This window comes from Tachypleus tridentatus, chromosome 13, assembly GCF_004210375.1.
Source record: "Tachypleus tridentatus isolate NWPU-2018 chromosome 13, ASM421037v1, whole genome shotgun sequence".
NCBI lineage: Eukaryota > Metazoa > Arthropoda > Merostomata > Xiphosura > Limulidae > Tachypleus > Tachypleus tridentatus.
The window spans coordinates 40,867,020-40,894,951 of NC_134837.1; the positions used below are offsets into that span (position 1 = coordinate 40,867,020).

The window sequence follows — 27,932 nt, forward strand, 5'->3', positions numbered from 1 at the left end:
TCAACATTCTGTCCACCGCGAGGAATAGAATTCCGGATTTTAGTTTGCCATTTCACACGAAACAAAAACTACCTCAACCGACGATATGATTTAAATATCCTTCAACAAATACTACGAGAACTTAACCATTTTAAAATTCTCAATTTTTCACACGCATACAATTTTCATAGAATTTATTGACATTTTTATTTTTACATCTTTAATTGTTCTGTATTGTCACGTGGTTGGTTTTGGTTTTGAAATTCGCGCAAAGATACTCAAGGGCTATCTGCTCTAGCCGTCCCTAATTTAGCAGTGTAAGACTAGAGAGAAGACAGCTAGTCATCACTACCCACCGCGAACTCTTGGGCTACTCTTTTACCAACGAATAGTGGGATTGGCCGTCACATTATAACGCCCCACGACTGAAAAGGCGAGTATGTTTCGTGCGAACTGTCACGCGTCTTATTTTCAAACTCAATTTCACTAGATGAGTAATCTGAGGATCATGGGTTCGAATCTCCATCACACCAAACATGCTCGCCCTCTTAGCCGTGGGTGCATTATAAAGTGACGATCAATCCCACTATTCGATGGTAAAAGAGTAACCCAAGAGGTGGCGGTGGGTGGTGATGACTAACTGACTTCTCTAGTCTTACAATATTAAGTTAGGGACGGCTAGCACAGATAGCTCTCGTGTAGCTTTGCGCAAAATTAAAAAAAACAAATTAAACGATCATTAGATGAAGGTAGATAATTTTACCTTATTACGTATTTTCGATTATTTTTTGCGTGCTTTATGTTGTCTGTTGTATAACTAATAACTATACTGATATACAATCTGATTCTAAAATTCAAACACGAATAATATCTCAACTTTAACCTTATAATATTCATTCACCTGCTACTTTTATTAAGTTACCTAATTAATCCAATGTCTGGTCGATGTAGTAAAAGCCATCTATAAGCAACTTTTTCTTTCCAGCCTACGTTTCTCGGGTCTTTCCATAAAAGTCGAACCTAATGAAAAAACAAACTCCTTTAGATTAATTCCTATCGCTACTATAACGTTTTCACGTTCTACTACATCTATAATTTATTGTCGTTGAATGATATTTACTCTTTGTTTTACGGACATGTATATCATCTATAACACAGACTAGACGCGAACTCTAGGGAATGTGAGATCAAAAAAAATTTCTAATTCATTTTTCTGATCTTTTGTGTTTGCATGGAGTGCACCAGATGAAATTATAATTTTATTCTTTTGTGTAATTTTATTCTTCAAACATCTAGATTATTTTTGTTTTATTTTTAAGAATAAAAGTGTTAGCACAGCTTCATCTTGAGGAAGAGTAAAATCTATCTTGTATCTGATTGGTTAATTTTCAAGATAGCTATAAAACGTTACTGATTCCGTTTCAGTAGTTAATCAGTTTATGTTTACGAAATCGTTCCTTGCCAATAATTTCGAACGAAAGAAACAATCTATGGAAGCTTCTGTATTTTGTTCTTGGTGATAATGTGTCTTATAAATATCTAACACTAATTCTAGCTTCACCAAATGGTGTAATAAAACTAAATTAATATATACACCGTACCATCTTTAATGCATTATTGTTTAAACGTTTCCTAATTACGAATTTTTGCTGGTTGCTAATAGTAAAGGTGCTCAATGGATTATCTTTACTAGGTCCTCCGCAAAGCTTAACAAATAAAAACTTTGTAAACGTGGATAATTAACTAATTAATTTATTATCATTATAAAAATATTAATTAATTAATGGGTAATTTGTTTTACTAAAAGTCATTACTTTTAAGTTAAAGTACTTCTTTCATTTATTGGTTTTACCCAAATTGTAAACAGGAGATCCAGTAGGAGTAATAATTCTTTGAAAGGTAGCACTTGAAAATGCATCAGCCTAAGATGGTCGAAAGTATTTAAAGAACTACTTGGAAGAAAAACACACTTCAATTAACGTGCTTCGCACCGATTAGCGTTTCACCTTAACTTCAACACGTTTTCTGAGAATTGACTTCAGCTGCATTTTTTCTCGTTCCTTGTGTGCATTAGCGGTGCAAAACCTCAGTGAAGAAATGCTATAGACTGTCATAGAGAATTATTTCAGAAGTAAAGAAAGTTTCTAAACAGAAGGTTCAGGAAATTAGTTAGACAAAGAAATTAAGTTAATTATAAATTGTTACATCTGTACCTTTTAGAATATTTAACCATCTGAGTTTTCGATTATATATCATTGAAGCCACAATCAACCATGCTTTGACAAGTTTTTGTTGTTTTTTCTGCCCTAAGCCACTCACGTCAAAGCCAACCCCAGCTGACAAACACACAAAAAAAGTGTAGCCACAACTTATTCAGTTTCACAGATTGCCCTTTAACTTTATCCGACAAATAAACTTCTTTTTTAAACAAGTATCTTCTGCTATCCTTTGAAACAATCACTCTACAGAATTTTTTTTTCCCCTTATTGCATGAACTTACTAAAGGTTAAGGAAGATTTCGTGTACCTGTCACTTTTCATCTCTACACCATTAACCCAAGATATGCGGACTCGATGGAACAATAGGTGTCGCTAACGCATTAACTTGAATTTATGGTAATTAGTTTTTATAAAAAATACCCTTTCCATAAAATTTCTTTATATTTATGAAAATCTCCATCATTACACATCTGCTAATGTATGCGCATGAAAAAATTATGTACTTTTTATTCACCTTTTACATAAATGCTAAAATATTCCTTCACTTAGAGGAATCAGTATTTGACAATCCATTGTTAAAATTTACGAAGCTTTTGTGTCAGCTGTCCAAATCCACACATCCCACGTTTTTTTTCCTGCTTAACAAAAATGCGTCGTAAAGGAAATTGAATAAAGAGGGAGCACATAGTATGTTTACGTTTTCTTAACCTTATTTAAAGGTAAAAAATAACTCTTATATTTTTGTTTTAAATTATTGTAAAACTTGATGCTTTGTTATATCTTTCAAAGCGAGCAATGAGAATAACAAGACGTATGATTTTCATTTGTTACCTGACGTTCCGTATCTCCTGTGTGCCATAAGGAATTTCTCATGAGCTGGCCAGGTCCTGTGTGCGACTTTACTACTTTCAGTTGGATGCCTGGGTCTGCTACAGCTCTAAATGGAGTTGCTTGCCAATAGGTCTGAGTATTTTTCTTCCACATGACAGTGTAAAAATGAGCATTGTCCTGGTAACTGTACATTAAAATCGATACTCGTTTCTATGTGTTAGAACTTTTTATGAGCTACCATTGTAAAAATAATTATAATATAACACGTTATATCTTAAAGTTTTACGTTGCATGTCCAACCGAGAAATGTGAAAATAAAGTAATATACTAAATACTCTAAAATATAAAATAAAAATGTATCCTGTGTATTTAACAAAAGGCCCGGCATGGCCAGGTGGTTAAGGCACTCGACTCGTAATTCGAGGGTTGTGGGTTCGAATCCCCGTCACACTAAACATGCTCGCCCTTTCAACTGTGGGGGCGTTATAATGTTACGGTCAATCCTACTATTCGTTGGTAAAAGAGTAGCTCAAGAGTTGGCGGTGGGTGGTGATGATTATCTGCCTTCCCTCTAGTCTTATAGTCTGCTATATTAGGGATGGCTAACGCAGATAGCCCTCGTGTAGCTTTGCGCGAAATTCGAACCAAACCAAACTAATTAACAAAGTCTGAACAAACAATTTAGAATAATAACATTTAACCTAGCTTTCGTTATTCATATCAAGAATTAAACAAACAACTTGAAGAGACGACGTTCAGCTCCTGCTACTCGTAATTGAAGGCATAAATTCAACAAAAACTATTTGTTTTTCGAATCACCAAATAAATCAACAGCTTCATAACATTCAACCATCACCCATGTGCTATCAAAATTATGGATTAAGCCAAGAACTTGAAATAACATCGTTCACTTTGACCAGTCAATCGCTATTTAAACTATGAATGACGACATTCAGCAATCAGTTATTTGCTATTTAAATCATAGATAAAATTATTAACTATTCGCTATATAAATCGTAAATTAAATCATCAGCTATTTAATATTCCACCATCAGCTTTTGATGACAGTACTTAACCACCAGTTATTTGCTATTCAAATCATAAATTAAATCAGTAGCTTGATGAGATAACATTAAATTACAATTCATTCTCTCTTCAATCAACACATTTTAATAACGGTATTCAACCACTAACTATTAGTATTCAAATTACAGATTAAATAAACAGCTGAAAATGATGTCATTCAATAATTAGAGATTCGCATTATACTTTAAACGAGTGCTTGCTGTGATGACATTCAACTATCAGCCATTCGTTATTCAAATGAAAAAAATTAAACAAATTAATGCGATATGCGATAACATTCAACCAAACAGCTATTCGTTATCCAAATCATGGATTACACAAACGCTTGGCCTGGCATGGCCTGATGGTTATGATGTTCATTTTACAATCCGGAAGTTGTGGGTTCTAATCCTCTCACCAAACATTATCTCCCTTTCAGCCGTAAGAGCTTTATAACGTGATGGTCAATGCCACTGTTTGATTAAAATAGCTCAAGAGTTGGCGGTAGGTGGTGTTGATTAGCTGCTTTTCTCTAGTCTTTCATTTCAAAATTAAGGACAGCTAATATAGATAACCCTCAAGTAGTTTTGTACCAGCCATTCGCTATTCATATATTTACAGAATTCTGCCATTACAAACTGAAATATGGTATACAACTTTATTTTTCAAACCTCAAACATACACCCATTGGTTAACTATGTAAATCCTACACCTCAAAATAAACGTTTTCTCTTCTTAAAGAATTTTAAATTATTTTATAGAAGATTTACTTCCTGGCTTACATTTCTTAACAATCGTGTTTGTTTTTTGAAATTCGCACAAATCTACACGACGGCTATCTGCGCTAGCCATCCCTAACTTAGTAGTAAAAGAAAGGCAGATAGACCTCACCACCAACCCAACGAACTGATCCACGGCTGAAAGGGCGAGCATGTTTGATGTGATAGGAATTCGAACCTGCGAACCTCAGATTACGAGAAGAGCATCCTAACTACATCTCTATGCCGGATCTAATAATCTTGTTTATATATATATATATATATTTCTATAGATGTAATTTTTATATAAAATCTTAAAGACAAGGTACTTGGTATAATATAGAGAACTTAGTAAGTTAAAGAGCAACTTTCGAACGGTGTTAGTCGATTTTGTCTGGTTTACAGCTAGCATATCTAACTGAATAAACCAATTATCAGATCAAAGCTGTTTTTAATTTTTTCTCCCAAAAATGCTTTTCATTTTGGAGTAACATTCTCTAACAGTTCTGAAAATCGATCCGTTTGGCAGTAAAGGTAAAAATATCTGTATTTTTCTTGTAACCTTTATCTATATTTAATATTCATCCTCCAAGCTAATCACAAATAGGAAAAAGCAGCGTCGATAATGATCCATCAAGAAAGATGACTCTAGTCAACCAACACCAAAATCGCAAAGAGAAACTTTAACGGTACAGTTGAAAATTAAAAATATAAAATTTACAATCCTCTCTATCAGTTCAGAACACCTTTACCATTCCCAAATGTTCTCTACCAGCTCAGTGCCATCATTTCTATGGATGACTTTATCGCTTAGAGCTTACCAAAATTAAGCTCAATTTTTATTCAGAATACAAAATTTGCTTATTGTAAAATAAATTTTATGATCAATGGATCAAAGCGATACTGTTTGAAATAAACACATAGCGGCAGGATTAAAGTAACATAAAATATCATATTTTATTGTTCACAAAGTTTTCAAGTAGCATTTCTCGACTTCGCATTTTTTTAAATAATCAGCAATAAACTGTATTTTACAACTTATGTTTGACAAGGATCTAAGTTCCATTAACGATTAATGGAAATAAAATGGCGTCTAACGGGACAACAACAAAAGTTTATAATATGACGACAATAATAGTGTCTCATAAAACAACAACAGTTTTTAATAAGACAACGACAACGATAATAGTGCCTAATATGACAACAACAATACTTTATAATATGATAACAACTGTTTCTAATAAGACAACAATAACGGTTTCTAATCCGACAACAAAAATACTGTCTTATAACACAAAAAGTGTATGTTGGTTTGATTTTAGCAACAGCTTTTTGTTTTATTTTGAATTTCGCGCAAAGCTACACGATAGCTCCCTGCGCTAGCCATCCCTAACTTAGTAGTATAAGACTAGAGGGAAGGTAGCTAGTCATCACCACCCACCGCCAACTCTTGGGCTACTCTTTTACCAACGAATAGTGGGATTGACCGTCATATTATAACGCCTCCATGGCTGAAAGGGCGAGCATGTTTGGTGCGACCGGGATTCGAACCCGCGACCCTCGAATTACGAGTCGAACGCCTTAACACACTTGACCATGCTGGGCCTAGCAAAAGCTAGAAAACAGCTTATATGGGAGAAAAATACAATAATAATTTATAATCTGTTTGTTTCAATTTTTTCCCGGAAATCTACAGAAAAGACTGTTTACGCATAGCTATCCCTAAATCTGAATCAGTAGATTATAGAGGAAATGCGGTTAACCAACAATACCCTTCATCAACTCTTTGGCTATTCTAATCTGACTCTTTGGGTGCTTTGATCGTTTTTTTTTAAAAAAAGTTCACTTAAGAAGCGCGTCACTGCGGCAAGGACCCAAGAACCCTGAATCATCAACAAAAACAGAGTCTTAGGAAATAGCGAACCCAGAAAAATGAATTATATTAAATACGAATTGTGTATATTGACTAGAAATACTGATGCTGAAATAAGACAAGAAAAAGGATGAAATAAAATTATCATCCCAATCAATAATACGGTATTATAACTGATCGTACGGCTGTGTTAAACAGTTCACCTGTAACTGGCACTTATCGCATAACAAGTTATCAAGGGAATTGAAATAGACATAACAGCGAAAAAAACCTACGTGTGAATGTTCTAAAATTTAGGATTTAGTAAACTTGTAGTCAACCTTAGCGTTCCTAATTTTCTTAACTTTTTTTCCTTTGGTATAATTTATAGAGTTATCACACTGACAGTTAAACACGTAAACATACTTACACTAATCAAGTTTCCTCTTACCTAGAACAACAAGACGTGAATTGAAAATGTTGAAATGCCCTCCAGAATTTTCAACTCAATTATAATAGTAAAATAGACATGTTCGCGTGTTAATTACTGCTTTACACTTAAAAGAGGTTTCATGTATGTTTAATTACGTTCGGTGTATTTCTTCAAATTACCGTGTGAAATATATATATAAAATGCAGGGGTTATGTTCGTGGAGCCACAGTTACACATACTTGAGATAGGAGCCTACATTCTGTAGTACATAACATAGTATATCTGCGGACTCAAACCGCTAAAAACCTGGTTTCGATACCCGTGGTGGGCAGAGCACAGATAGCCCATTGTACAGCTTTGTGCTTAATTCCAAATAAACAAACACGGTTACTTAGCATTACAGAAAAAGTAATAATTGGACAGAACAACAATTTACTAACATTAAGGGTAATATGGAAATATAGGTAAAACGAGCCTTCTATTTATTACTGAATGAAGTCTTTCGTAAAATATGCATGATTCAATCACAATACTCACCTCTTATGTAACAACAATTTACACATTTATCGAAAATATCGTTTATAAATAACTCACCATTTTATTTATATTTTATATTTGGTGGTATTAAATGCTTATAATATTTACTGTTTGAAAATACAGAGTTTATATGTGAAACCTTTCTTTAGTTTCCGTAAAGCGTTGGCCACTGAATATCCCAACAGCTACCTTTAAAAGTGTAGCCAAAAGTGTTATTTTAATTATCCACCTGAAAAAAAAGTTTCATTTCAAAGATTATTTGCTCCATTTCTCATATTAAAATACATATAACTATTTAAATAAGATTCACAGAAGTGTGTTTAAAAAAATTAAAGTAGGTACCAACATTTTGTGTAAGCTCTTTTACATTTGAGTAAAATAGTTTATTACATAGATTTTATTTCAGTTCTACATCCAGTTTTTCGTAATCCGAGGGTCGCAGGTTCGAACCCCGGTCGCCCCAAACATGCTCGCCCTTTCAGCCGTGGGGGCGTTATAAGTGACGGTCAATCCCACTATTAGTTGATAAAAGAGTAGCCCAAGAGTTGGCGGTAGGTGGTGATGACTAGCTGCCTTCCCTCTAGTCTTACATTGCTAAATTAGGGACGGCTAGCGCAGATAGCCCTTGAGTAGCTTTGCGCGAAATTCAAAACAAAACATCCAGTTTTTAAGAATATCTTAAAACAACAACTTTAAGCACACTATTATGACAAGTTCTTTTTTTTATCTCAGTATTACTTGCTCCACTAACTTACACGACTTTTAACAAACAGACCGTTAACTGGTGGACATATTGGAGTCGGAAGGAAACACAACAGGCAATAAAAAAGAGTCAAGGAACCGAAATTATGACGTAACAATTCAGAGATCGTCTGCTCAACCTATCGTACAGAGTAGTTCCGGTAAGAATTCCTGATGTTCGTGAAAACAAAATGTTAATTTCGTGATAGACTGAAAGCAAAAATTTGTTCTATACTTTTTCTTTGATGTTCCTATTGGTTAAAAAGAACGTTTTATTTTCTAACCTACGTAAAGAAGTAGTAAGGTAATACCGAAATTTAACTACAACAAAGATGTCTCTTCAACGACCACGAGGAAAACGGAATTTCAGTGGTTTATTTTTTTTCAGTTTCGTATTATTACTTAACGCTGAATTTTTTCTTCAGAATCCTGAATTCTCTGCTATTATTGCAGCCGATTCCTACAAAACATTTTTCTTTAAAATATTTATTGAACAAGATGCTAGAGTATACACGTGATAATAACTTCGTAGAGATAAAATTATCATTTTATTACGAACAAAATAACAAGTTACGTAAGAATTGTTCTCTGAATTTATCATTAGTCTTAACATAACTGATAACAGTTAAGTGCTACTAAGGTTTTTTAAAGAATCTAATATGCCAGCCAGAACCCGGTCGTACCAAACATGCTTGCCCTTTCAGCCGTGGGGGCGTTATAATCTGACGGTCAATCCCACTGTTCGTTGGTAAAAGAGTAGCCCAAGAGTTGGCGGTGGGTGGTGATGACTAGCTGCCTACCCTCTAGTCTTACACTGCTAAATTAGGGACGGCTAGCACAGATAGCCCTCGAGTAGTTTTGTGCGAAATTCAAAACAAACAAATAAGCCAGCCTAAAAATAATTTCACAGTTCTCTATTGTAACGTATTAAAAACTGTGGATCCCTTGGACAGTTCACTTCAACAGTTATACAAACCTGAATATAAATCCAACGTAGTCATCATCAATTTCGCTATCGACATAAAATGTTCCTTCAAAATCAACACCGCCAAAAGCATAGAATCCTAGTAATATAAAACCAGCGTATTTGATTAGCCACATGTGTATGGGTGTTGTAGTAAATACAAGAAATCGTTGTGCTCTGTCATTTGGTTGCTATTGCAACAACTAATATTTTAGAATGTGGTATCACTTGTTCTAACTATATTAGTGACTTTTTTCCCAAAATTAAACACGTTTCGCTTTCTATTTTGAGTTATCACTTTTCTTGTTTAATTTTAGATCTTTGATACGCGTGCAATTGAAAATAAAGATTTATTAATGACAAACATAATTTATATCAAATGTTCATCTATAGTTGTTTCTTCTTTGGTTGTTTAAGCGCAAAGCTACAAAATGGAGTACCATACATTGTCTACTGTGAGGAATTTAACCCTGGATTTATCTTTGTAATTCCGTTTCTTTCTATGATACATTACCAGAAACTCTATTTGGGGTGTAAGGAATTTTCATAAATATTATTTTTAAAAACAAAATTCAAAGTGAAAAACATATGCACATATATTTAAAATAACATAAAAAATTTGGTACAGCAGTAAGTCTACGGATTTACAACGCTAAAATCAGGGGTTCGATTCCCCTCGGTGGACTCAGCAGATAGCCGGCGTGATTTTGCTTTAACAAAACACACACACACATATAATTCGTGTGTACGTGACATTTAATGTTAAGCTATATATGAAACTTCTAAGGACACATCAAATAATGTCTGAACACTTCCTGGTATATAAACTCAAACATATATTAAATAATATGTTTCCCGGTGAGTTAATAGTAAGTTGAAGGACTTATTACGCAAAAATTTTGGGTTCGATTTTCCCGCAGTGAAAACAGCATATAGTTTAATTAGTGTGGCTTTGTGCTAAGAGTCACGCATAAAAATGTATTATAACACACCCTATAGGTGGATAACACTTACCAACAGCCAGGCCTGGGTCGCTGTTCATTGTTTGTACAATCTCGGCTCCCTGAAATGTTTTTTTTTTTTTTTTAAATTCGGCAACTAATATAAAATTTTCTGAGATTCCACAAAGATAACAAAATAAAACGTTTTCAATGCAACCAAGGTAAAGCAAATTAGTTACTGAAGTATCTACGTAAATGACATGCTCATGACCGCTTTTACAACTTTCTAGAAGAGACATTAATTAATAAAAATTGTAAAACTGTAAATTTATTTTCAATTAGGCAATCTTTCATTGCGAGCTTTTGGTTATAGCAACTTTTATTAAAACAAAAACAAATTTTCTCAATTTATTGTTAAGTAATAGTTCTAAAAGAAAGAAACTTTGTTGTAAGTTTTACCCAATTAAAATAATTATAAAGGACATAACTTGACTTTGAATTATGTTTATAATTTTTGAAATACGACCGATTTCTTAGGCATTCATGAGAAACGTCTGCAATATGTTTGGAGAATAATTAAAACTTTACTTACTAACTCATGAATATAATAGTTTAGCATCATTATACTGCACTTAACCAAATTCATAATATTATACATTAATTATCTGTTAAACGTTTTTCTTCTTTAGGCCTAAATAATTATTAGGCTTATTGTATTATTTTTCTACACTTTGCTGGCTGTCGTTTGGTATTAGTTTATTAACACACGTCAATATATATTTTTTCTTAATTGCAACACAACTGAAAATTATCAAAACGTTGTTCTTGTGTAAATAAAATATAATCGTTTCTTATAACTTTATTATAGATAATCCAGTGAGGGTCAATCTGGGAGTCCCCCTCAGGGTCCAGCACCACAGTATAGTAAGTCCGGAAGTCAGTGACGTAGACCTTTCGGTTGTCGGGGCAGACATCTTCATGATCTGGGACTTTGTCACCGTCATAATCACCTTTACAAGCGTCACCTACACCAGTTTCTGTACAGAACATTAGAATCAACTTGAAAAAAAAGAGATAAGTTTCAAAGAAACCCGCTAGCACAAAAATAAAGCAAAACTTTAATAAAGTCTAAATCCTAAATCATTAGTTGACAAAAAAAAACCGCTGCTTGTGTCCACTTACAACAGTTAAAGGTTGGACCAATTGTCATTAAACCAGGCATAAACCTTTCGAGCTCTAGAAGGAATACTGTTACCGAATTTCAGAAGTGATACTCCCATGTTCCTTATTAGTAACCCTGACCCCCAACCCCCCATGAATTCAACGGATACGTCAGCTTGTTATTTGTGATGGCCAATCAAGAGACATTACATTGACTAAACGTTCGAACTGTTATTTACGTATTAACTGTTCCCATTAAAAGTAAATTTACAATAAATTAAATATATTAGAACACTTACCAGTACATAAATGTTACACTAATAGAAAAAATCCTTAGCAAAGCGTGCTTTAACATCTTCACAATTTCCTACCTTGTATACCTACTTTCAAATAGTTATTAGCTTTATTATTTTCAATTGCATTTAATGTCAAAAATTTGTTTATCCATAACAAAACCAAAACCAAAGAGTAAACTCAATTTGTAACTAACAACAATCAATATTAAAGGCATGTTCTGTTGTTTATAATATCAGTAGGCTTCGATGTAAGGAACAATACTAACCTGTTGACTGCCAAGTATTTCAGCTGCTATAATACAACTCTAATGCTTCTTCACTTTGTAACGCTTTTCGTGACGCCATTTTGGATCGAAAGTGAAATAATTAGTAAGTAGGTCAAAGTCATGTATGGTGCTGACATCTAGCGTTGAAGTTAGGTATTATTTAGAACGAATTAACTCGTCCGTGGCACTGTGTTACCGATCGGCTTGAACGAGTTGTCTCGTCTACGGCACCGAACAGGTTAATATTTATTATTTTCACACCCGATATAATGTTAGAGATCACAGGTTTCACACTATAACAATGTTCTGTTTCAATTTAAATAAAGTATTGGTATTAAATATTTGAAAGAAGTGAACTAATAATAAATAGTCTGTGAAATATCCGCTATAACTTTACAACATCCACTTTTGAAATGTTTCAACTCTTCGTCCATTGCGTCAAACACAATACGAAGAAAAATATAATCCTCAAAAGTCATAAACAATAATTAAATTATAAAAAATGAACTAAATTTTTATACAATTTCAGATTGTATGCTTAATTTAGTACTGTTCTTTATTATTGTTTTTGTTTGGAAATTAATATTGTCAAAATGTTTACCGTTGGTGTCTCTCTGGTCTGGGTTGAAAACTAATACACAGTTATCAAGGTTGTCCGGAACTCCATCATTATCTTTGTCAAAATCGCACTTATCACCTAAAAATAAACAAGTCCAATTGTAGCAAACACGATGTGGTATATTATTGTCTTTGCTGCCGAATATTACAGATATTAATGAATAATGAGCCATTAATCACTGCAAGAAGTAATTCAGTTATCAAAACAAAGTTAAAGATAATCCTGTATTAACAAGACCACGCTATACAAGTGTAAACTTTATTTAAATCTATTACAGACTTGGTTGTCAAAACAATTACACTTTCGTAACCTATTATATCGAACGCCTTAAGCGTAATTAATTGCTTTACCTTTAATAAATAAACTTTGGGAAAAGCATAAACTAATCAAGATAAGAATAAGTGAAGATATGCTATTATTATCTTTATAAAAGTTAGTTTCATTAGTCAAATCAAAATACTATTTTAAACTCGGAAATAATAATAATTTATCTCTTCACGCTATTAACGGCTCGACATGGACAGATTGTTAAGGCACTCAACTCGTAATCTGAGGGTCGTAGATTCGAATCCCCCATCACACCAAACATATTCGTCCTTTCAGCCGTGGGGGGTGTTATATTGAGACGGTCAATCCCACTTTTCGTTGGTAAAAGATTAGCCCAAAAGTTGGCAGTGGGTGGTGGTGACTAGCTGCCTTCCCTCTAGTCTTACACTGCTAAATTAGGGATGGCTAGCGTAGATAGCCCTCGTATAGCATTGCGCGAAATTCGAAACAAATGAAACCACTCTGTTAATATCTGTTTATTATTTGGATTCAGGTTTAACCATTTATTTGCTGTTATTTTCAACAAAAATCTATTATTTCAAATGAAGACTTTATATGTATAAATAAAGCAGTGTTTCGGAATACTTTCTTTTGTTGAGACATAAATACTCCAATATTAGCTTAGAATTAAAAATTATTAGTACAAAACTAATCTCTACTAGACTTAGTAAAGATTTATGAGCATTTAACATTAAAGGTATGTCATAAATACACATTAATTATATGAATAGTATATCTTCACCTTTCGTCCATGATACTCCGAAGGTGAGACAGGCGAGGAAAAGAAAGCCAGCCAGCTCATGATCATTGTACATGATCACAATATTTGCTCAGTTTAGTCAATTCTCTTAAGATCATCTATATATCTGGTGTTCAATGCGATAACCAATTGAAACAAAGTGACGAAGACGTGTCATTCACACGTGCCTATCATTACTATTGTCCATTTCCATCCAACAATGCGGATGCAGCGAGAAATACTAGTTAACTCTCAGTTACAAAAAGGCCAAAATTTTGAGACAAATTTGGTACTGTAAAATCGGGGTGTATCGGCATTACTTTTGGTGCACGAGTCTTTAGCTTTGATTTCATCTAAAACCGTACCAGTTTTATTTTGTTAGTGTTAATTAGACAGTTCAAATAAGATATATATATTTCTTTTACTCTGTAAACACTGTTGGGAAACGTAATTAAAAACTGTACACATTCCAGTTGTCACAAAACTGTGACGTGTAATTAAATCTTTTGTTTCTATCTTTTCAAAAAACAAATGATTATAACTTCTGAAATAAAACACCAGATCATGTTGCTTTTTAAAATATATTGAATTTGTGTTGAAATGAGCACTGACTAAACAAGGATCTTACCAACATGACGTATTTTAGTTAAGGTTGAGGTCGATAATGTTATTATATCATATATATTCTAAATGAACTACAAGGACAACAAAGTAGAATACATAGCATTGGCGCAGGAGCTTATTTGTAATTAACAACAAGGCTACAGAATAGGCTATCTGTGCTTTGCTCACCACGGGAATCAAAACCCGATTTCTAGAGTTGTGAGTCCAAATACATACCGTTGTGCCACTAGGGAGAAGCAAGCGTTTTTGTTTTCTTTTCTGTGTGGTTTGGCTTGTTTTGAATTTCGCGCAAAGCTACTCGAACTAGCCGTCCCTAATTTAGCAGTGTAAGACTAGAGTGAAGACGGCTTGTCATCATCACCCACCGCAAACTCTTGGGCTAAATCTTTTACCAACAAATAGTGGGATTGATCTAACATTATAACGCCCCCACGGCTGAAAGGACGAGCATGTTTGGTGTGACGGGTCTTCAAATCCTCAAATGACGAGTCGAGCCTCGTTTGGTGTGACGGGGATATATGGTAGAGGAGGTTATCTCCAAATTAATTTAAGTTCTAAAAGCTGTTTCATACACTTTGATAGAGTAACAGCAAAGACTACGATGGAGTGATATTGCGAGTTTGTTTACTACTTAGCGTCAAAAATTTCAAAGTATTCTTACGCAATATCGACGACAAGGGGAGACGTATGTTGTAGACTAAGTTAACTTACTTGGAACACATTTTATACTGGCTATTACGAATTCAGCCCTAACAAATTGTTAAATTATAATTTTATAATCACAGATATAATTTCCTACACTGAAATGCCACGTGCTGAGTTGTTTTTGCTTCATTCCCAAACTAACAGATAAAAAAAAAGAGCTTTTTACGTTTTGGAGGGGAAATAAATCTCATTCCCGCTTCGTAAAAACGTTTGTTTGAATTCCGCGCAAAGCTACACGAAGACTGTTTGCGCTAGTCGTCCCTAATTTAGCAGTGTAAGACTAGAGAAAACGCAGCTTGTCATCACCACCCGCCGCCAACTCTTTTTTACTAACGAATAGTGGAATTGTCCATCACATAATAACGCCCAACGGCTGAAAGAGCAAATATGTTTGGTGTGACGGGTCTTCAAATCCTCAAATTACGAGTCGAGCCTCGTAGAAACGTATTGAAATTATATTACTCTTTGTTGACAACCATCATCATCATATAAGCATAGTGATATTTAACTTTATACACATTTATTTCTCACGAAAACGTGTTCTTCATCACGAGGATTTATAACTATCATCACACAGTAGTAGATTTTATATTATAATAAACCATAACATGAAAAGTTTCATACAAGGTTGTTATTATCATCTTCTAATAGCATTGCGGTATGTCTGCTGACTTACAGCGCTAGAAACTGGGTTTCGATACCCCGGGTAAGGCAGAGCACAAATTGCCCACTGTGTAGTTTCAGGATTAACTTCAAACAAACAAACAAGCGCTACGCTAAATACACTGTCAATGTACACACAAAACGCTACGCATTCTCACCAAGTCCGTCTTCATCAGAGTCCAGCTGATCACTATTTGCATCGTCTGGACAATTGTCGAGGTTGTCTTGAATGCCGTCGTAATCTCTGAAATGAGTTAATTACAGACTAATAACGTTACTTAATAATATACACGAAAACTTTACGTTGATAAAACCGAGAAGCGTGTGATATAGCAGATATATAAATCAATACATTTTCCACGAATGTCTTTAAAAACAACTTTACGAGAAGCCTACCATAATGATTCAAATTATTCGCACGTGTGATAGTTTTCATAAGTGACTTACCTATCAACATTGTCGTCACATGCATCTCCCACGAGATCCTTGTCTGCGTCAATCTACAACACGAAAGACAGAAGGGAAAACAATTTAATACCTGCTTCTGACACTAATGTTCGAAACTAAATATCAAATGTATAAATATGTGACAAGTACAAAATAATTTGCAGGTTGACGTACATTCTCTTGTGTATAGAATATTTCACTTACGGAAATAAAAATAAAAATGTTCCTTGATGAGACAACTGTCATTTCGGATTTGAACAGAAGTAATGGACACTAGAAGGTTGCATGTGTGTTTTCTATAGCAAAACTACATTGGGCTATCTGCTGTGTCCACTGTGTTCTAAATCCGAAGAGTTACCGCTGACTCGCTGGGGAACACCAAAGAAATAAAACGAGCGGCTTATTTCCAGAAAACCATTTTTCTCCAACATAATCCGTATGTTGTATTTGTGTGAAAACGACTGTTGACTGTTTAGAGATACTGAATGTTTAATAAACAGTTAGAGACGTTCTGAACCCCCCCTTCTTTTTTAGTAGTAGTTAGTGAAACCCCACCTCCCTGTGGCATAATGGTAAGTCAGTGGACTTACAATGCTAGATACCGGTTTTCAATACCTGTGGTGGGCAGAACACAGATGGCCCATTGTTTAGCTATGTACTTTATAATAAATAAACAAATAGTTGTTGGTTGGTAAAAAGGTCAAATAAGAAAATTTAAAGTTTATTTTTGTTGTAATGTTTGTGTGTTATGGATAACCACATCAACCATACTGTTTCCTCATTCAGAAAGGAATACTTCCCCAAACGTCTTATCGCTTCGTTATTAGAATTTTCTTACAATGTACATACTCTTCCATTCTGTAAAAAAACAAGTAGAGTTTCTTAGGAAATAAGTTCACAACTCGAAATAAATTAATTTTAAATATCAAACCATGCATATAAGGGTAAACAACTTTTTTTTTTTTAATGTCGAACAAGTAAGGTTTCAACAACGCATTGTTGGTAATGTTTAATATAAGAAGCATCAGTTTATCTCACAACCTTAGTTACGTAAGTCCTGCATAGTTACATTCCACTGATATTGTGTTGAGGAACTAAGCATACCTACCTACTCTTTTTACTTTGCTACTAAAATACTGTATCTTTCACACGTTTCACACAACGTATACCAGGAGTTTGAAAAGCAATTTTGTTGATTCACTGGATAAGTGTGATGAATATTGACCCTAAACATTCCATAACTCTCAATTTTTCCTATAGTTTATAGCGAAATACAGTATTATTGGCTTAAAAGTCGAATCACTTCCCTTTTAACTTGTTGGTGAGTTGAATAACACAGTAATGTTACGAAGTCTCAAAACTATTGACTTATTTACATTTACTGTTTTCTATCTGAAGAATCCACATGTTGCATCACATAAAGTAATCATGTTTTTACCTGTGAAAATACTAGTGGGAAGAACTGTTATCCATAAAAAAAAAAAGAATGATAGAAATCTCTTATTTTCTGTGCAATGTACATGGGAAGCCTTTGTTGCCACGAGCGTGATCAACTGCAATATTGAAATTTTTGTCAAATTTGTGTTTTATGACTTTGCCATTAGGGGCTCATAAGCAATATGCTATTTTAGCAATTAGAAAATGCGATGAAAAGAAAATGGAATTCATGTGACAATCGGTTATTGTAATGTTAAGATATTTAACGAGCAAGCCACAGGTTAAACGGCCAAAAAAATCCAAGGTTCATTAAGTATAGCCATTACTAATTTGTTAATATTAGTTATATAAAAGGCAAACAGACATCAACATCTGCCACCTATTTTTAACAGAAAGTCGAGATTGGCTGACGCTTTTATAATTTCCCAAAGTTCAAAGTTCAAAAGTTGCTCGGAGACACATGCGGGCTCGATCCTTGGATCTTTCGAGCTGTAGAGTATGACGATAACCTACAGGCCTAACCCAGCCCTTTTGTTTTTTAGTTAGATTTCAGAATTAGTTATGATTGCTATACTTTTCAATGATGAACTCTCTATTATTATTGCACTATCATTTTAAATATTATATTATATTCTAATTACAAGTCTTTCTTTGTCACATGTCTACAAGAACAAATTTAGTTTATTTTAACTTAAATAAGTGTTTCCAATATTTAAAACAAAGCCTTAGTATTTGTAAAGTAAGTACAACTGGCAAAGAAATCGCCCACTAATAATAAAAAACTTCTTTTAAGAAAATTTCATGTTAATCTAAAAACAATTGAACCAGAAAAGCTAATATTCTACTGAAACTCAAACTGTAGGTAATATGTCATAAATACATTAAAATAAAGCAAATGTACATCATTCACATTGTATCATTTGAATCATGTGCTGTAAACAAATTTATATTCAACTTAGTTAGCTCCTAATTCACCAAAATGTATTTTGTTCAGTGTAAATATATGTTTATTGTTAGGTGAAGTTGGAGGCAAACTGAAGATAAATGCAGTTTTACAGCACGTGATTAATGATACAACGTGTTTTAGTTTTCTGCAATTATGACATATTAACTACAGTTTGTGTTAAACAATTTTCATTGTTTGAACGACTTTTATAATTCTTTTGAGTTAAACCGATAGCTCGTTGTGTATTTCTTCATTGTTAAAGCAATAACTTTTCAGCTTGCCTCGTGTATTTTCGAATACATTTGACGTATTTTAGTGTGTTACATCAACCCAATACATTTACACTGTAATCATTACTGTTTGAGCAAAACATTAAAGGGAATTAATTCATGAAAGCAAATATTATCCAAATCGTAATATGGCAAACATAACACACATCATCACGTAGATTGTACAGGATTGGAAAGTTCGTTACCTTTCAGGATTACAAAGTACAAGAAAGCACCGGAAACAACAATGACACCGAAAGAAACTCTCTTTGAACAAAGCTACGCGAATTGAAATCCGGGAATGAGGGAAAGAGTGTATTTTTATTTTTATTAATTTATGTTTATCCCTTTTCATCATGGATGTGATACGCTTTCAAGAATAAACATTCATCTACAACTACAAATAAGTAATTAGCTAGCTCAATAAATAGACAGGTTTAATTCGCTGTTTGACACCTCTAACGTAAGAAATAATGTGTTGCAAACTCTGAGAAAAATAAAGACAAGAAACTTAGCTTGTTGAATAGCTAGTTCTCCTGATTATTTAAAAACAAATTTAAATAATGTAATAAATAATTGGTGTTAAAATATATGAACTCTAATGTGTTATTAATCATTACACTAATGTGTTATTAATCATTACACTAAGGTGTTATTAATCATTACACTAATGTGTTATTAATCATTACACTAAGGTGTTATTAATCATTATACTAATGTGTTATTAATCATTACACTAATGTGTTATTAATCATTATACTAATGTGTTATTAATCATTACACTAATGTGTTATTAATAATTACACTAATGTGTTATTAATAATTATACTAATGTGTTATTAATCATTATACTAAGGTGTTATTAATCATTATACTAAGGTGTTATTAATCATTACACTAATGTGTTATTAATCATTATACCAAGGTGTTATTAATCATTACACTAAGGTGTTATTAATCATTATACCAAGGTGTTATTAATCATTACACTAGTGTGTTATTAATCATTACACTAAGGTGTTATTAATCATTACACTAAGGTGTTATTAATCATTATACTAATGTGTTATTAATCATTACACTAATGTGTTATTAATCATTATACTAATGTGTTATTACTCATTACACTAATGTGTTATTAATCATTACACTAATGTGTTATTAATAATTATACTAATGTGTTATTAATCATTACACTAAGGTGTTATTAATCATTACACTAATGTGTTATTAATCATTACACTAAGGTGTTATTAATCATTACACTAATGTGTTATTAATCATTACACTAAGGTGTTATTAATCATTATACTAAGGTGTTATTAATCATTATACTAATGTGTTATTAATCATTACACTAATTTGTTATTAATCATTATACTAATGTGTTATTAATCATTATACTAATGTGTTATTAATCATTACACTAAGGTGTTATTAATCATTACACTAATGTGTTATTAATCATTACACTAAGGTGTTATTAATCATTATACTAAGGTGTTATTAATCATTATACTAATGTGTTATTAATCATTACACTAATGTGTTATTAATCATTATACTAATGTGTTATTAATCATTATACTAAGGTGTTATTAATCATTATACTAATGTGTCATTAATCATTATACTAAGGTGTTATTAATCATTATACTAATGTGTTATTAATCATTACACTAATTTGTTATTAATCATTATACTAATGTGTTATTAATCATTATACTAATGTGTTATTAATCATTACACTAAGGTGTTATTAATCATTACACTAATGTGTTATTAATCATTACACTAAGGTGTTATTAATCATTATACTAATGTGTTATTAATCATTACACTAATGTGTTATTAATCATTATACTAATGTGTTATTAATCATTATACTAATGTGTTATTAATCATTATACCAAGGTGTTATTAATCATTATACTAATGTGTTATTAATCATTACACTAATGTGTTATTAATCATTACACTAATGTGTTATTAATCATTATACTAATGTGTTATTAATCATTATACTAAGGTGTTATTAATCATTATACTAATGTGTTATTAATCATTACACTAATGTGTTATTAATCATTACACTAATGTGTTATTAATCATTATACTAAGGTGTTATTAATCATTATACTAAGGTGTTATTAATCATTATACTAATGTGTTATTAATCATTACACTAATGTGTTATTAATCATCACACTAATGTGTTATTAATCATTATACTAAGGTGTTATTAATCATTATACTAAGGTGTTATTAATCATTATACTAATGTGTTATTAATCATTACACTAATGTGTTATTAATCATCACACTAATGTGTTATTAATCATTATACTAATTCTGATCTGTAATCAAATAAAATTGAAAAAAATTAATTCATCAGTTTATTCTACTTTTCATCATAATAACTGATGTTTAATAAGACATATAGCGTCTGAGCTACAACTATGTCTGTCATATCATAGCCTGTTTAATGAGCCCTGGCATTGGACTGTACGCGTCGTGGCACTTTATATAGTACATGTAACGTGGTTGACATATTGTTAAACATTTTTCTTCACTTTCACTGAGTTCTTAGAATCCACTGATTGTGGTCGCTAGCTGTCAGTCTAGCGTTCGATACTGTACGTGGCGTACGTATTACTTTGTAGGGTTGTTTTCTTTAGCAGCGAATAACGGATACAGATTATCTTGAAGCCCATTTTAGCGCGTACGCTGAACTTTTCACTTCACATTTATACCGTTACGAAAAAGAATAATTATACCTTTTACTTCTAAACACAGAACTGAATTCTATTTTGAACTTTTTTTGGAAACTTCTAAAATAAAAAATAAACATAGCTAGTGTTAGATGCATATTTTTTAGAATGAAACACAATGTTAGCGCTACTGTAAAAGTGTAACTTGTAAAAAAATCGAACATAATCAGTAAGTATACTGAAAACTAGACTATAACAGATCTATGTCTTCCTTCTATTCTTTTTTTAATCTTGGTTAGAAGAAATCTATCTTTTGTTTAATTACCTTTTATACGGTAATAAAACACGTATCTTAACCAACCACACAACTGATGTAATGACAAGGACGATCGACAGATTGATAATCAAGAAACGTCTAGAAGATTAAGTTATACAGTAGTTCTTGGTAGGTTATGCTGTGGGACCTATTATCTAACATGAAGTAATTAGTTTTGGTTTTTCCCAACATACAAAAACAAGGTGTTAAAAATCGCTATGAGTTGATTTTCCAATTTACTGTAATAGGTATTCTTTTCAAGTAATCATATAAGAAAATTGTTTATTTAAGGTGTCCGTTGTAGCTTAAATCGAATAAAATATTAGGAGCACAAAGTTGTTTGAGTATTTTATTAATTCATGTTATCCAATTTAGTTATATTAACGTTTCGTATATGACGTTTCTGCTCCATGAAAGATACAACAAAGAAGTGCATTAAGAAACAGAAGACATGAAGCGAGCGCTACCAGACCTTCAATTTCCCTGTGTCTGTTTTTTTTCCCCTTCACGCAGAACTTTGGTACTTCTAAAATATTAACTAGTTAAAACGAAATTCCTCGAGTCACATAAACATTAAACTGTTGTAGGAAAGTCACATGCTTGTTTTCAAATATTGAACTTCATTACGTGACGCGGTGACTTAGATTAAAATGACATGGCCAGGTGGATTAAGGCGTTCGACCCGTAATCTAAAGGTCGCGAGTTCGAATCCCCGTCGCACCAAACATGGTCGTCCTTTCAGCCGTGGGGATGTTATGATGTGACGGTCAGTCCCACTATTCGTTGGTAAAAGAGTAGCCCAAGAGTTGGCGGTGGTTGGTGATAACTAGATGCCTTACCACTAGTCTTACACTGCCAAATTAAGAACGGCAAGCGCAGATAGCCCTCGTGTAGCTATGCGCGAAACAAACAAAATTAAAATGAAAACTTTATTTAGTTTAATCACTGTAAGCACAACAATTCTTCAAATTTAAATCTCTGCTCATAAAACAACAACATCCACGACGTTACATTTAATACGTTTTGAGAAGTATTGGACACTTAAGTCAACTAAATGTATGTTCTAATATATCGATCTCTTATAATCAAGTTGGCGCTAATGAATTTTTTTTCTGTGTGTCTTATTCAGATTTTTATAAAATTCTAAAACCTTCAAAACAGAACTTGTCCCTATGGAATGTCATACACAAAAATAAGTCGAGAATATTTCTCAAAAGTGCAATAAACATAAAATTGCGAAGCACATATATGCGTAGGTATATACAATTTTAAAACAGATTGCCTATGAAAGAAAATGTAAAGCCTTACTTGTAGAGGGTTGACAACAAAAGGGCAGTTGTCACAGACATTTCCAATGTTATCTCCATCTGTATCGTTTTGGTCATGGTTAGCCACAAAAGGGCAGTTGTCCAGGGAATTGGAGATACCTGAAGGATCACAATATAACTAGTAAATACAAATTGGAGATACCTGGAGGATCACAACATAACTAGTAAATATAAATTGGAGATACCTTGAGGATCACAACATAACTCGTAAATATAAATTGGAGATACCTGGAGGAACACAACATAACTAGTACATATAAATTGGAGATACCTGGAGGATCACAACATGACTACTAAACATAAAACTGGTATGTTTATCACGATGAGAAGCGGTAACATAGAGAAATAAGGAGGCCGCGTGAGGTGAAATAAGAAAAATAAGTTACATAAGTTTTTATGTCGAAGCTCTTAGCCTGTTTCCTAGTCAACTTCAACACACATTTTATTGTGAAGTTACGCGCAATAGGACAGTGCCTATTGAATTTGAATATATACGCAACAGGTCAGTGCCTGTTAGGTTTGAAGTTATATGCAAGAGGTCAGTGCCTGTTGGGTTTGAAGTTATATGCAAGAGGTAAGTGCCTGTTGCATTCTCCATCCTTTTCCTCTTACAAAATAGGTAACTAAATATTTATCTTATAACATATGAGAAACTCATATTTATTAATTTACAGAGCAATTCAACAGTAATATCATGGTTTCTCACAGACGCTATCAAAGTTACTCAAGGACAATAATGCAGCTTCTGACAGCCACCATCATATTTATCAACAAACAATACCAAAATTAGTAACAGGCAGTAACACTGTTGTTCATTATAATATTAAAGTTACCAACAGGAAATATCAAGTTACTGAATTTAGTTGCAGATAATACAAAGATTAGTCAATAAAGATACTAAACTTAGTTACAGATAATACTAAGGTTACTTAATAAAAATAATAAACTAAGTTACAGATCATAATAAGTTTCTTCAAAAAGCGGTACTAAACGTAGTTACAGATGATATTAAAATTACTCAATAAAGGTACAAAAGTTAGTTACAAATAATACAAAGGTTACTCAATAAGGGTACTAAACATAGCTAGCGATAATACTAAGGTTACTAAGTAAAGATAATAAAATTAGTTACAGATAATACAAAGGTTATTCAAAAAGATACTAAACGTAATTACATAATATATTGGTTACTCAATAAAGGTACTAAACTTAGTTACAGATAATATTAAAGTTACTCACGAAAGGTACTAAACGTACTTACAAATAATACCAAAATTACTTAATAAAAATAACAAACTTAGATACAGATCATAATAAGTTTCTTCAAAAAGCGGTACTAAACTTAGTTACAAATAATGCTAAGGTTACTCAATAAAGGTACTAGACTAAGTTACAGATAATACTAGGTTACTAATAAAGGTACTAAACTTGGAAATAATACCAAGGTTATTAAATAAAGGTGCTGAACTTAGTTACAGGTAATACTAGGATTACTGAATAAATATACTTAGTTACATATGTTACTAAAGTTACTCCATAAATGTATTGAACTTAGTTAGAGATAATATTACGGTTACTCAGTAAAGGTACTAAACTTAATTACAGACAGTACAAAGGTTAGTAACAGCTTTATCAGTGTTATACATATTTATTTCTAAAATTGTTCACAGGAAGTATCACAGTTGCTCAATCACGGCGCCAAGTTTACTTACAGACACATTAAAGTTACTCATGGCATTATTAACATTACTTACAATCAGTATGAACTTATGGCTGTTCACAGATAATGTCAACGTTCGCACAGATAGGAATTTACAGAAGGGAAAATTTAGTTTACTTACGGATTAAAGAAAGTTAGGCTTAGTGGTTTGAATCGGCACAAACTATGTTGGGAGACGTGGAATGGGTTTATCAAAATATGTAGTTATAAGTGTAAAATAAGATTGAAGAATATTAAACTGGTGTTACAAGAACTTGGAATTTTGTTTCCTCTGCAAATAGTTCTAAGTTGAGCGAGAACAGAAGTCCTAGGATCATTGGAGAGCAGTAGGCTGTTTTAAGCTAGCTGGTGGCTTTTCAGTAGTTTTTTTTTTTCTTTTGTAAATAGAAACCACGTTAAAGACAAAAACCAACCGAGTTTAACATAAGCTTTTTATAAAGCCTAAGATCTGAGTAATGCCTAAGGACATACTCTCGTAATGAAATTATTGAACTGGATTTAACTTAAACCTCTCAAAACCGACTACGTCCTTTGCATATTCCATTTGTTCAAAACGTATTCCCTAATGAATTAAATTACTTCTAGCATAATCTTTTCCAAAATGACCTTGTCCATTGAGTATTTTATTTATTCATGGGCAACCACGTGGTCAATAAGCAATTAAGCTTTTAAACTCGAGAGTCCTCAATAGATTTGACCTATTCTAGAATGATTCTCTAACAAAGAAAAGATTAAAATGTCTGTAAGTTAATGTTCTATCAAACATATAAATCCTCAAGTGTAGCTTCTAGTGAAAGAACTACGAAGTTTCTGAGTTAATCCTCTCACAAGTGATAAATCTTAAGTTTATTGATAAAAATAGTTTGCCTACGCAAAAGAGAACATCCCACTCTCTAAATAATGACAATTTTAAAGTGCCCCGATTATTTAACTCGAGTGTAACCAGTTAGAATAGAAGTAGGTTCTAACTATTCGTGTTCGTATAATGCCATTAAAAGTTAAAACAAAAACAACTCTTATTACAAACCAAATAATTTTTGACAGAAGTCTCTGTGTGTGTTTTTTTTAATAACTAACGAACAGCTGGACCAGTTGTCACCAAATCTTGCATTTACCTTTAAGGTTTTCGTCGAATGAATTAGCAGAATTAGCGATCGGGTCTGATATGTTTTCCTTGTGCACCATTTGTAAAAATCTCCTATACAAAAATTACTACCTATAACACGTGCATAATAAATATTTAGTTAATCACAAATAATTAACAAGTTTAACTTTCGCCAAGTTATTTTAAAAACTAATTATAATATATTGAGTTGTTTTAAAGGCTTAGAGTATTTATTTATACATGAATACCGTGCGGAGTCAATAAAATTTCCGTGACCCAAGAATCTTATCTTTTGATCTGGAGTTCATAGTTTTCATTGCTTTCTACTTTCTAAAAATTCGAAACTGTATAATCGATTAACTCTAGATTTATTAAAGGGAAACCGACCGTCGTCGTCTGCGTCTTCATCACAAACATCACCTATTCCGTCACCATCAGTATCAGTTTGATCAGGATTTGGAGCGGTAGGGCAATTATCGCAAGCATCACCTAGTCTATCAGCGCCATCTGGATCAGTGTCACTTTGTTCTGGATTTGCCACAAGAGGACAGTTATCCTATTTCAAATAAAATATTTTAAGTTTTTTTGTTTTAATCGAATTTGACTATCAACAGGTGAATAAAATGTTAATAGTTATAACTGAAGTGAAATTCACATTATTATTAAAGTTTTCATTTACTAACATTCATAAGGAAAATGTTCATGTGGTCCAACCATTATTAAGCAAACAAGCACAAGAATTAGTTCTTATTTTGCGACGTTTCCATTAAGAGCTAACGTAAACTTACTTTCGTTTCTGTACCGGAGTTTTCGGTTTGAAAAAGATTCGTTTCTCAACATGTAGCAAATAATATTCGCAAATATTAGTTTTATTTGAATATAATTAAAGAAAATCTGTTTTTGAAATGTATTCGCATTCACAAACTCACCGGGTTGTTAAGAATACCATCATTGTCTGCGTCTTCATCGCAGGCGTCGCCTATGGTGTCATTGTCAGCATCTTCTTGACCACTATTGGGTGTATGAGGGCAGTTATCCTACGTAGTCCAATAAAGATACATCTAAGTGAAAAAACTAAAACAAAGACTTGTTGAATTGCTACGTATGTAGAGGGTTAACTGCGCTTTATAAAAATGTTTTGCATATGCTAACGTTATGGTAAGTAGCTAGAAGTAGATATTAATATATACCTTTTTGGTGTCTCATTTAGTAGATATATACGTATTAGGGTTAAGATGTATTTCCGACCATCATATTCTGTGACCTTTTCAATAAACAGGACTTGTATAGCAAACTTTTCAAAGATATAAATACAAAACCACAATATTTCGAAGGACGATAACGTCAATGTTTACCATAGAAAGAGTAAAACCCGTAGAAAATATGGCGTACTACAACAAGGAGCTCCGAAGCCACATTTTAAATCAGTCTGAAGGACAGCCCTCCTCCACAATTTGAAAAATGTGGTTACTACTTGGAACCTTTCAACCTAGCAAGCCAACACAATAAAGCTGACTAGTGTAAACTGGAACCACACTTTGTGAATTGTAGTGGCTCACACACCTTGTATTTTCGATCTTTCCCAAAATAAGTGAGAAAGTAAGAGGTGGTACAACGTTTAAAAACTGTAAAAGACATTTCGTATAGCGGGACTCTGAAGTCAGTGTCGTCCACTCTACAGTGAGAGTGCAAACAGATATTTTCGTGTCTCCAACAGAGCCATTCTCCAACCATGTGAAGAGTCTTTTGCCCTCCATAGTTAAACGAGTACACGAGTCAGTAGACGAGTCAAGGTCTACTCTAATCTCTGTTCCCACAAATCCTTCCAGTGATTGCTCGTGTCCATTTTCTTTGGTCTCAGCTTCTGATATATGCTCGAGCATATATTCTTTTACCTCAAGATGTCGAACGAGTATTCGTTCTCGACTTTAGT

The 27,932-nt window shown here is 32.9% G+C and overlaps 1 protein-coding gene across 2 annotated transcripts in view; it reads right to left on the reverse strand.

Annotated features, from left to right (window-relative positions):
• LOC143237383 (cartilage oligomeric matrix protein-like) overlaps positions 1-27,932 on the reverse strand; it is an 80,646-nt gene that overhangs the window by 6,232 nt on the left and 46,482 nt on the right. For both annotated transcript variants that reach the window (XM_076476583.1, XM_076476582.1), the window contains 11 exons: positions 26,929-27,036; positions 26,387-26,555; positions 23,155-23,273; positions 16,168-16,220; positions 15,879-15,964; positions 12,645-12,740; positions 11,179-11,357; positions 10,394-10,442; positions 9,392-9,479; positions 3,030-3,213; positions 902-999 (listed from right to left, as the gene is read on the reverse strand). In XM_076476583.1, coding sequence (XP_076332698.1) covers positions 902-999; positions 3,030-3,213; positions 9,392-9,479; positions 10,394-10,442; positions 11,179-11,357; positions 12,645-12,740; positions 15,879-15,964; positions 16,168-16,220; positions 23,155-23,273; positions 26,387-26,555; positions 26,929-27,036 — 1,229 coding nt within the window. The remainder of the gene's footprint in view (positions 1-901; positions 1,000-3,029; positions 3,214-9,391; positions 9,480-10,393; positions 10,443-11,178; positions 11,358-12,644; positions 12,741-15,878; positions 15,965-16,167; positions 16,221-23,154; positions 23,274-26,386; positions 26,556-26,928; positions 27,037-27,932) is intronic.